General features: G+C 33.9%; 1 protein-coding gene across 1 annotated transcript; it reads left to right on the top strand.

Annotated features, from left to right (window-relative positions):
* Nucleotides 1-6972: 6972 nt before the first annotated feature.
* On the top strand, nt 6973-10223 carry LOC147537188 (serine/threonine-protein kinase PBL36-like). The gene is made up of 6 exons (XM_086640577.1): nt 6973-7432; nt 8042-8361; nt 8456-8591; nt 9018-9151; nt 9234-9357; nt 9616-10223. The coding sequence occupies exons 1-6, from the start codon at nt 7312-7314 to the stop codon at nt 10068-10070; spliced, it is 1290 nt and encodes a 429-aa protein (XP_086496703.1). The 5' UTR covers nt 6973-7311; the 3' UTR covers nt 10071-10223.
* The last annotated feature ends 2713 nt before the right edge of the window (nt 10224-12936 follow it).

Raw genomic sequence — 12936 nt, 5'->3', positions numbered from 1 at the left:
CTGACAAACCAATACATTATGGAGCTCATAAGAAATCACAAATCAAACTAATGAATAATAGATTGAATAATAATCTTTAGAGTATCCGATTACATCAATGGTAAATGAGTCTGAAAGGAAATACAACGAATTGAAGAAAAGAAATCCAAACAACTACCTAATCTCGAAAGGAAAAACTACGAAAGCAACTCTGAGCTGAGGAACTGAGATCAAACTGGTGGCGCTCCCCGATCTCTTTCACCTGAAATATAGTAGGCTGGGTCAGATCCCAACTAGTAGATTTCCAATAACCTAAGGTCTAAATAGAAGCCAAGTATCGAACAAAAGAAAGACAATAACATAGTCTATTGTGTTACACCTTTCGTGCCAACACCACTAAAGTCAACCTATTACATAGTCGAAGCAATCCATAAAATACAACTTCCCTTTTGAAGGGGTATAACCAATTTCAAGGTCCACAAGACAGCTTCACTTGCCATCCGTGTTTGCATCGACTTAAACCTCTCAATAGACAAGGGATACCACCCAAAAGGGGATCCGTGCAACACGAGCACTTCACATATGAGCAGGAAGCGAGCCAACCTCTAGTTGGTAAATTACTTCTCAAACTAGAAGTATGTGGTTCACAAGAATGAAATTCATATTTGCATCGATCACCTTGTCGAGCCAACCACCGATTACTTATGGATTAGGACCGTCAATCTATATTAGAACTCAAGTCCCTGGTCCACTAGGTTGTCCAATATCATATTGACAAACCCGTGTTTGCATCGACCCACATGTCGAGCCAACCAGTCTTAGTCCAATCCATTAATAGAACTCGAGATCATGGTCCACTAAGTTATCGAATATCACATCAATAACTAGTGCTCGCAATCAAACCCACATGTCGAGCCAACCATTCTTAGTTCCGACTAGATTATTCTTTCTAGGATACAACCTAAAGCAATATATTACACATATATATTGATAGCATTTATGCTCTAATTCTCATACATATCATCTCATACAATCAAACGAGTCAAACATGATAAGTATTGGTTATACATCACTATAACCTATCGCGATGAGTTTACTTTCATAAATATGTTTAGAGGTGCAACATACTACATCTAATTGATCACAAACATCAATTATCAACATCAATCACATAAACACAAATAATCCTTAACGTCTAGGCTGTTGTCTGGGTGTATTTATACTATATTTATATAACCCTAATAGTCTAGGTTGTTGTCCGGATATGTATATACTCCATTAATATAACCATAATGTTCTAGGGTTATACTATTGTTGTTGGAACTACTTTAAAATCATAGTATATGTCTATTGTATCACTAATTAAATCTAAATTAATTGATGATAACCTAGCAACAATTGATAGTTTAAAGCTATTGTAGTTCTAACTATACCAAACAAGGTTTAAAATTGAAGAGGGCTATGTAAATCCCTTTGAAGTTCCTTCTCTTTCCCTCTCTTCTTCTCTCTAGAAATCACTTTTTCTCTCTTCTTCTCTCTAGAAATCACTTTTTCTCTCTAGAAATCACTTTCTCTCTCTAGGGTATTCCCTCTCCGCAAACTCACGACTGCAACTGATAATGCAAAGAGAAAACGAAGTGAGTTGTTGTTTGAGTTTGTAAGTGGGTGTTATGGTATAGGGATTTCTAGTTTTTGCTTTAGGAGAAGTGATCCCTAAAACAAATCTGGACAACAACGTGGGCATATGGGTGGTGCCTTTCTATAGGCACCCCTTATAATACTCAGGGATGTTACAATTAAAGATTCAGTAACACTCAATGTTTTTTATCTGTAAGGTCCTGACAGTATTTCTCAGAGAAAACATAACAAACAACTTGAAACGAACACTTGGAGAAGACTTAGAACATATAAGAGAAGAAGGCAAGACAGACGAGAGAGACCTTGTTATATAGCATTGGGACTCAAACAATCGTGTCATATGACGACGACAACTAGCAAAAGTAACATAATAGAACTTTCGAGATTCGAACACAAAACATTACAAATCAAACAACTATCTTCACATTGAAACCTCTGATCTGACAGTTGAAAAAAGTGAGTATATTTTATTTCATTTGTAGCTAAAGCAAATAAACATTTTATTAAAGGAAAATACATCAAAAGAAAATCAAATATCTATAATAGTTTAGTGTGGATTTAAACTTTGAATATCGTATTTAAGCACAAGATGAAAGCCCGAGCTCGAGCACTAGCACGAGGCCAGCCCTAACCAACCAATCACGAGCCCAGCACAAGACGAAAGCCCGGGCACGAGTCCATCAATTGTCCTTCTTTTTGTCGCATTTTGTTTAAAGGGTTGAAGAAAGATAGTGCATCAAGCTGTTCGCAAAGGTCAACTTGATTCTCTTTCCCAATGATCCCTGAGGAGGAAGCCGTAAGTGAGTCGCCGACTCCAACTACTGTCCATGTACAATCCATACTAGAACTAACCAACTGCCCATCCTACCTCCTTCACAAAAGAATTTAATACCCCAAGAGTATGACCATTTCATTGTGCTTTTGCAGTGTGGTATTAAAGAACGTGGAAGCAACAAGTCAGTAAAGAAAATTTCACAAGAACACAGTACTTTCTTCCAGAAGAATTTCCATTTTGGTGAAAGTAGAAAACTTTTTTCTTTTGCATTTTAAATTCCCTCCGAAAGAACTTTTTCTTCAAAATTTCTTTCATCTTAATCATATTAATAAATCTCTTGAAAGTAAAATAAATTTAGCTTCAAAAAATTGAGTATAACTATCCCTCACATGAATGAAATAATGGTAAAACTACGTTGAGGAAAAAAAAACAAGAATTGTTATGTTCCAGTGAAGGTGTCTTTTGGACTTGAACCTTCACGTAGTGAGAATTCGTCAATACTACAGGTTGGTTAGTAAACGCGATATCTTGAACTGCCCTTTCATATTGTAGATACAAATATCTATGAAGATCTAGTGGTTATGCTCGTGTCAACGGTGAACCAATTAATATTTGTGAGCGATTGAGGGGATCAACCCAAATTCTCACAGAAAGTGGCCTCACTTCTACATTAATATAGGCGAGTCTGTCAAGGGTGTCATGTTGTTCCCCTCTTTGCATCTCCATTCTACATATCTCGTCTCCACATTGAACATCCAACACTCTTATTATTTTATAATAAGGATGGAAAAGACTAAGCTTCTTAGAGTGGTCTGGTCGTACCATCTACAACTTCGTTGTCTCATTCAAGCATATTCATAGGGTCTTCAATTCCAAGGTTGGTTATCCATCAAGGATTTTTTCCTAATGGGATCTGACACCATCATCCTCGCGTTTCATGTACAACTTCTATAATCGATTTCCATTGTTTTCCTTAGACCATCGTCAAATATATGTATATTACTCAATTAGATAATTATTGCTTCACAGAGTCATGTCTTTGAGAAATATGTCTAGACTTTCCATTGGAAATGTCATACTTAGCCTTATCTATCGCAATTTGCGAATCAAAGTGGATAAGAATTCGAAGGCACTCATTTACACCAAAGTGGAATATCAACAAAGAAGGTTTACAATCACACAACTTCTTCTGTGATTTTGTCTAATGCAATAAATAACGATTCCACGGTAGATTTTGCTGTACCCGTCTTCTTAGTAAATTTCATGTGATAAGGACACCATCCAGTGTAAAAACATATCCACTTCTCGGTTTGAATTTTTATAAGTCAAAGATTTAGTTTGCGTCTCTATATCCTTCTACAATTGCAAGATACCAGGAATAAAGAAAAGAATGGGGGAAGCATATACCTTAAGTATGTAAACACTCTGATTAGAGCATCCCAGTGTGTTTGGTCAGGATTTCATGTGTAACATATGCTACATCCAACCTAGTGCATTTTGTTATACACATTAAACTACCAATGATACAAGAGAAATCCTGTTGAAATATGGGCTCGCCCTTATTTTTCTTTAGGTTAGAGGTATGGTTAAAGGATGTCTTAGCCGGAGATAAGTCAAATTAATTAAAATTTAGGTACAATTTCCATATAATGGTTGAGAGAAAATGAGAAGACATTTCATTCTCTCCATTATTGCCAGGGCCGTGTGGTGGGGGGTGCGGGCCGTGCCCGCCCGCCCAGGGCACCCCCACCACATGGGGCCTATTTTTAGCTTTGAGAGGTGTAGTGAGAAGTGATTAAGTAAAGAAAATGTCATGGTTTAAACATCTAAATGGAAGTAGCGGAGTTGGTTTGATGCTTCATTATCAATACTTGGAAGTCCCAAGTTCAAGTCACATGGATGACAATTTGCATTTTTTTTTATGACATGTGTTTTATTGCTTCTTTTTTAAGAGCAAACCACTTGTGTGCTTGGCTAGCTAGTTGTTTCGTATAGCTTTTGTTCATGAAATAAGGATTAAAGACTATAAATTTGAAATCCCCCTTCATCAGTCTCTAGCGTATACTTTTCTTGAAAATGTGTCTTTCTCTTGTTTATGGATCTCGCTTCACTTTTAAATCTGTTCCAAGTTAAAATCATAATGGACAGTCACACATTGACAAGATGAATAATTTAATTTTTCTAGAATCTTACTAGACACTAACATTTGATTATTTCAAGAAAAAGTTATTTTGTTATGAAGGAAAAAAAGCAAACACGCCTAAATGTTAATTCTTTGTTTCCATAGTTTAATTTTTTTTTAAATTTCAAACGAATGTTTTATAAAAATAAAACTCTCATCAAAACAGAGAAGTTTTACATAAAAAGTGTCACGACAATCATATAATAACATTATACATTGAGTTTGGGTTCGTTAATGATTCAATCTTAATTTTATCGTTAAATCATTTGAAAACAAAAATATTCAGATAAAAAAAAACTCTCTTGTTTTTTTTATATAAAAAGGCGCCACTTCAAATTTAGCACCGGGCCCCTAAATTGTCAGGCACGACCCTGATTTATTGCACGAGATGTTCTTGTGTCTATTGTTGCTTCGGAGTTGACATTTTTTATGTAGAAACATATGCTCGAAGAATATTGTAATAATTAACTTGATGCCAGATATATTAGACTACTGTGTCATTCTTTAAGATTGGTGGATGACTAACTACAAACATGTGTGAGCCCTTCAACGTTGTTGATGAAAATAAGTATGAGAACAACGTCTGGAAACCTACCTTTTGCTCTAATGATGTCTAAAACTGACTTTTAGTTTTATCATTCAGGATATGAAGATTTAACTGGCCAAACAATAAATAACTCTTCGTGATTCTGGGATTAAATTTGATCTGAGGGAAACTCAGAAACCGCTCAGAAACTCAAGTCAGAAGGTAGTTTTTGCAGTTTAAAGAACTGAATTGAAAGTCTGAATTTGGAGATTAAACATTGTTGTGTTGATTAGGGCCAACTTTTTTGCTACATATAGGCTTGGTTAGCCGACGGTCGAGGATCGGCTTAGATAAAACCACGATTTTGTGATTGTAACAAGGATAGGTTTCCTTATTTGCATATACTTTGAATTTGATAGATCTTTTTGCCGGTTTTTTAGATATTTGTGAAAATTTGTCTCCCAGAGTATTCTTGTCGTCCACGTTACTTGGATTTGATGGACTTCTCCACCTTATACCTTAGGTTAGTTGAAGGCTTAGACAGGTTAAACCGGGATTCGAATTCGCCTTCCCATGCCTTCAGGTCTGACAGGCTTAAGGGTCGAGCTGGTTTCCGCAGACCTCCCTCATTGTTTCAAGACCCTGAACAGACTTAAGATCGAGGCTGACTTGATTGGGTTCAGAGTCATAGCAGAGCTTGAGGCACCTTAGAAACACATGTCGAACTCCTAATTTCGAGCTTAGTTGACAAGGTCCCTTCGTATTTCACCTTCCTAGCGACTTGGTCGTGGTTGACCCGCTTAGTCTTTAGTCTTTACTTGATTTGTTGACTTGGTTAACTGATCAATGACTAATATTTAGATCATCATGCTCCACTTTCTGCTAGCCTTTATGTTCCTCCTCCAATGCCTTCAGTTAGAGGCCAGGTGATGATCTTTTTATCTTTTTGCTTTTTAGTTTGTAGTTAGTGACTTATTAATTCTTTTGAATGTATGTTGTTACTTCAAAGTTCCAAATATAGTGAAATTGTTAATTTTCTTTGCTCGTGGTAAAGACATTACCGTCGGTGTCCGACCGCACCCTGTCAAAAAAATGTCAAAGAAAAAGATAGAGACACATTTACCGGAAAACTTCTACCGTTATTTTCAGTTGTCAGAACAGTCAACTTCCAAATTTGTTAAGTCCCCCTAGATTGATAAAATCACTTTCCTGTCCTTGGGTCTGATTCTCACCCCACCCCTACACATAAATAGCTCTAATGGAAGATCAAGTATGGTCTTTGTATTCTCATGGAAAAAAAAAAGTATGGTCTTTGTTGCTATTTATGGGAGATTATTGTTATTATTATTATTATTATTATTCTATCTATAAAAGAAAGTCAACAAAAGGGGATTCTAAAGTAGCTCTCAGTGGACAGTAGGCAACAAGACATGTCTATCTTAATTCCTGATTGACAATCCTACTGAACCCAAGGGAGGAGTAGGATCTCAGGCAAATAAATACATGTAAAATGACCCAAAATCCAATCACTCCAAGTTATCATCTTTAATGATGTCCCATAAATCATTTGGAAGGTTTTCTATTCTATATATCTACCATAATTCTTCTATCTCAAACAAAAGAAAATTTAAATAAATTATGAAATCAATTATCAAAAAGTACCGTCACAATAGGATAATACAATTTGTCTTTCAATCAAACTCCAGGAAATCAATTTTTGTAGGAAAATCTACTCCACCGCCTGATTTTTCATACATACCAAACCGTACCTAATAAATGTACTTTTCACTCGGAGACATGGTCACTGTAGCATATTCGATTATATCACTTCATCATATTCCACTGTATATTATAATAAGATATTTTATTTTTGTAGAAGAAAAAGTAAACTCTTTTTGTTTAAGAAAAAATAATTTTGTGAGAGAAAGGTGGGCTCTCTAGATTAAACAACAAATGAGAGAGAGAAAAGATGGTGAAGAAAAGTTCTTTTTGTTCATATTGGTTCAATGGTGGTGATTATGATGTCTACAACTTCTTTCTCATAGATAAACCACTACCACCCTTACCATTAAGAACAACAACAACAATACCTCTTTCTCTCTCTAAAACTCTCTCTATCTCTCTCTTCCTCCATTGAAGATCACCACCTCTTTCAGTTGAACTAGTTCTTAAGAAAAGTTAGTTAATGAATACAAAAAATAGTTGGTAGACATGAAAAGTAAGGATGGGTGTTGGGGAGCACTTATTCAAAGGATTAAAGGAACCCACAAATTATCTTCTTCAATAGAGTCTGTTAATCCTCTCCCTAGAACCAATCCAATTTATGAAGCAGGTAATTCATGGGTTTTTTTTTTTTTTTTTTTTTTACTTTTTGGGTCATCAATTAAACTTTCTAATTAGAATTTCTCTTATTGGGGTTTTGCTTAATTTAATCCTAACTTGTTCCTTAATTGAAATTCCTATACTGTTGCTGTTTGATTTGCAAACCTGATTTATTCAATTCTTTGATTCATTTAACTATTTTTCTTTTTTCAGCCAAATTTAGCTCTGTCGATTTTAACTTTTTGCCCTAATTTTGTTTATTGAACTTTGCCTAGTTGAAGTTGTTATTTGGACAAACCCTAATTTGCTTTTAAAGTACTTTGATTTCTATTCCTCTTCAAAAAAAAAAAGTACTTTGATTTCTATTTAAGTTAAGTTGCAATAAATATGTCAAGTAGGTGATTTCCTGAAATGGGTTTTCATCTTAAGTTCATAATTTCTTGAAAGAGTTGTAGTAGAACAAGATTGTTGTGCTGATAACTGGATATGAGTTTCTGACCCACTGACCCACTGACCCACATGAAGAAATTCTAGGGTTTGAGATGTATTGCTGTGTTTTCCAACTATTGTCATCTGGATATGAGTTAAGATATTTTGTAATCCGATTTTGTTAATGCAGCTACTGAGACCAGACACCTCAATGCTAGTAATAGGGAGTTATCTACATCACATGAAACTCTACCTTCTTTCAAGAATCCTGATCAATTATCATCCGAAAAGAAAGATAACCGTGAATTGCTTCAATTTACGTTTCAAGAACTCAAATCCGCAACTGGAAATTTCAGACCCGATAGTATTCTTGGCGAAGGTGGATTTGGATATGTTTTTAAAGGATGGATTGAGGAGAGTGGAACTTCCCCAGCAAAACCTGGCACGGGCTTAACGGTTGCTGTCAAAAGCCTTAAAGAAGATGCTCTTCAGGGCCATAGAGAATGGGTGGTTAGTGTTGCTAATTTCTTTTTCTTTTTTTTTTCTGTCGATTGATTTTTGACTATGAAGTATTTGATTATTATGTCTGATAATATACTTGTAGGCCGAGGTTGACTTCCTTGGACAGCTTCATCATCCTAACCTTGTTAAACTTATTGGATATTGTATCGAAGATGATCAGAGACTTCTTGTTTACGAATTTATGGCACGAGGTAGTCTTGAGAACCATCTTTTCAGAAGTGAGTAAAAAGCTTCATTTCTTTATTGTTCTTTACTATTTTCCTTTGGTTTATTTCCCCGGTTTTCATTTTTCCTTCTTTGCTTGAGTTGTCTGTTCTTGTTTCTACAAGTTAAAATTCCAAATGCAGTAGTCCAAGAATAAGGTAGTCGGTTTTGAGAGTTGAATCTTCTAATCTTACCTAGTTAGTTAGTACTAACGTAGAAAGAAAATGTTCTCTGTGAAAATTTGTACGAGATTTAATCACATTATGGTACAATGGTAATAATTATTCTATTTGAGAAAAATAATTGTCCCGATTTTGACTTAACAACGTGGAACTCTTTCTTACCACAGGTCCAATGTTTTTAATCGGATAATATATACTGATAAATCTTAGTTCCCATGTGATATTGTTGAATTCTTAAATATGCTGCAATTTTTGAAGGGGTCCTTCCTCTTCCATGGTCCAATAGGATGAAGATTGCACTTGGTGCAGCTAAAGGATTGGCATTTCTCCATGAAGGTTCTAAGCCCGTCATTTATCGAGATTTTAAAACATCTAATATTTTGCTTGATCCGGTACGGAACCTAAACATTTTAACCTTCAATCCTCCTTTGGTTTGTGTTCACTTTATTCAAGTTCAAAATTTTCTATTTGTAGGAGTATAATGCAAAACTTTCAGATTTTGGTTTGGCAAAAGCTGGTCCCCAAGGTGATAAAACACATGTTTCTACTAGGGTGGTCGGGACATATGGTTATGCTGCACCAGAGTATGTGATGACAGGTAAGAAAGACATATAGAATACCCGAAGAATCATAATAGATTTTAATAGCCTTAGGAATTGACAGAATTGCTAAAATACATTCTGTTTCTTTACTGTTTTTCACCGTTGGGAACAGTGATTTTACCTATCCAAAATCCAACTTCTGACCGGTTTCCAACAGTAGCCCATTCAGTGACAAAACGTGTCACTAAACCGATACTTTTGTGTTATATATGTAAACTGCAATTACATTTGGGGTACTATTTTTTTTTGGGCAGGTCACTTGACATCTAAGAGCGACGTCTATGGTTTCGGTGTTGTGTTACTTGAACTATTAACCGGTCGAAGATCAGTAGACAAGAGAAGACCAAGTGGTGAACAAAATCTCGTATCTTGGGCAAGACCATATTTAAGTGACAAAAGAAAGATTTTCCAACTAGTTGATCCTCGGTTAGAACTCAATTACTCCATTAAAGGTGTATATAAGGTTGCTCAGATAGCTTATTATTGCCTTAGCAGAGACTCGAAAGTCCGCCCAACAATGGATGAAGTTGTGAAAGGCTTAACTCCATTACAAGATCTTAAAGACTTTGCTATCTTATCTTATAACTCCCGTTCATCATCTCAGCAATCTCGTCGAAAGAAGAAGTCAGAAGGAAACTGGCAACTGAACTATACCCAATCAAAACTCGTCAAGAATAGCAACTCTCCGTTGCGATCTGGTAAAAAATAACATCGATTGAATCTTATATATCGTTTGAATTTTTGAGTTTATAGAGATGTTCATACTTGTAATTATATCCCTATTCTCCTACCTATACCAAATAATGGGATTAAGTTTGTTGAGTTTTCATGTTGCTGGAGAAGTTTGGAGATGGTTTGTGCACGAGTAGTCTTTTATTTTCTTGGATAACCCAGTTTTTCTTCGTCCCTTGTCTATCAGGATTCAGGGGTCTGTGCTGAAGTTAACAATCATATGAACCAATTTTTTGTGGTATTTTTTGGCTGCGGCTTTGGGGAATAAAGAAAAATCTCTGGGGAATAAAGACTTAAGGAGCATATTCATTTTGGGTCCGTGGGTATATAGACAAAAATAATATTCAAAAAAGGTTTATGATCCAATCTTCCCAAAATATGGAAATTTTGTCCTTTTACATTATAGATATAATAACCCATTCTTTATGAGATAACTACCGTCCATGTCCCTCCTACAAAAATCACGGGATTTTTAATTTTCCAGAGTGAATTTGGAATGTTTCTAATGTGGGCGTGATTTAGGGGATGTAAAGCAGCTAACGTATAAATTCGAAATTGATTTTTCTCTATCTTCTAACCGTTTTGGAAAGCAAATCTATTTCCAAATCAATTCAAAACAAAAATCGTAATCAAATCAATTTTCTCTCTCTTTACAGATTTGGAAACCAAATCAATTTTCTCTCTCTTACTATGTAATTTTTTTTTGATTCAAATCAATTTTCTCTCACTTAACTTTCAGATTTGGAAATAGTATATTTTCTAGGATCGATTTAGCGTGATTTGGGGACTAATATACAAAACATATATATCACTTTCTCTCACATAACTTTCAGATTTGGAAATAGTATATTTTTCTGGGAACATTAAAGCAACATATGTTTTCGTTTTTACTCATACATAAATACACATAGAATACAAATTATGAAACAAATACGTAAATTATGTATTATTTATGACGAGGAAACCATCATTTGTCAAGTATACAACATAATTTATCAAATGTATGTGGGTCTTGTTCAATAAATTACACATAATTTCTTTTACATTACACATCCTTTACATTCTGTTACAAAAAAAAATACAAAATCTTCTTTGGTTAAAAAATGGTGCCCATCCATGTACTCTCCATTAGTTTCGTTGACTCACTTTGATTTGATGATTCTCTTTGAAATTTCATCTGGTATATTAAATCTACACACATAAATACACATACATTAAAGAAAAAAAATCATATATTGTATTATAAACTGCATGTACAGTTTCGTAAATTATATATAATGTTTGTCAAATTTTGACAACATTTGAAGGTTTTGAGTAGTTTGGTAAACTTATCAAGGCTACTGTTTTGGATGAAAAGTACACGTAATGGTAAATAAATAATACATAATTTATGTGCACTTATACGTAAATTATATACATAATGGTAAGAACATGAAGATATACGTAAATTATATGTACTTTATTGAAAAGTACAGGAGATTTGATAGTAAAGCAAAGTATTTCTACTAATGAAATGAGTACTGTTTTGGTGTTAAAGCACGGGTAATGTTCTATAAAATATCCATAATTTACTATAAATGTTGGTAATTTACGATAAAGTACATGTACTGTAAATTCTGTTATGAGTAACCGTACGAAAGAACAAATGTTTCATAAATCCGTACGGATTGAAGACCAGATCTGAAGAAAAAAATGAGAATATCATTAAGTTTAAACTACAAATCTAAAGATACTTGCTATGATGATTGATTACAATAATGTCAAACTCGAGTTGAAGGATTAAACATCAAGATCAAAAACATAAATGAAATTTTAAGAGAGAGAAAGAACATAAACATCAAACATTCGATTGATGATTGATAATCTGATCTCACGAAATATCAGAAACAACAGAAGATTAATCATAGATCTAAATAAATATGATATTATCACTGGATGCAAACATAACATACTAACTTTGAAGAAATCATTAAATAAGGAATAAACATAAAGATCTTAAACAGTTATAAAAATTTTAGGGTTTTAGTTATGAATCATTGAATAAGGAATAAACATAAAGATCTTAAACAGTTATGAAAATTTTAGAGAGAGAAAATCAACATGATACATTCGAAGTTAATGAATTAGTAAACAGATCTTATAGATATGTATCATAAAACTGATACGTTTTATAATAGAGAAAAATAATTAGGGTTTTAGTTATAAGAAGAAATATTAGATATTAACAATGGTGTTTATAAAGATTTCGAAAGTATTAAACCTGATAAATGTTGAATTTGGACAACAATATAATGTAGAAGAAGAAGATTTTCTGAGTTTAATGGAGGTTTGTCAACTGAATCGGTTTTAGAGAGATCAAATAAAGAGTTTCCGTTACTGAAAATAATGAAGATATCTTTACTTTGAATAGAAACATGTTTGGAGAGAAATATGAGAGATAAATATGGAAAAAGATATGCATAGAATCGGTTTTAGAGAGATCAAATAAAGAGTTTCCGTTACTGAAAATAATGAAGATATCCTTACTTTGAATAGAAACATGATTTGAGATAAATATGAGAGATAAATATGGAAAAAGATATGCATTTATTTCGAAGGTAAATTAGTTATAAAATATGGAAAGGTTAGATTAGGGTTTATGAAATAATATTTATTCTAGAGATTTGTGTTTTCTCTCTAGATGAGACCAAATGGACTAGATATCCATTTATATTATTTTTTTGGTTTTAAAACCCTTTATAGGATTAGAGAGGATTATATCTACTATTAGGACCCGTTTTTTGGGCTATAAGCCCAAAAATTCATTCATTTTTAGTCCAAAAATTAGTTCTTTTGATTTTTAC

The sequence above is a fragment of the Eschscholzia californica genome, unplaced genomic scaffold (genome assembly GCF_041429995.1).
Source record: "Eschscholzia californica isolate CP2 unplaced genomic scaffold, dmEscCali1.0.p SCAF_5, whole genome shotgun sequence".
Taxonomy (NCBI): Eukaryota; Viridiplantae; Streptophyta; class Magnoliopsida; order Ranunculales; family Papaveraceae; genus Eschscholzia; species Eschscholzia californica.
Note: the sequence above shows the minus strand (reverse complement) of the source record. Positions and strands in the feature narration are given on the sequence as shown.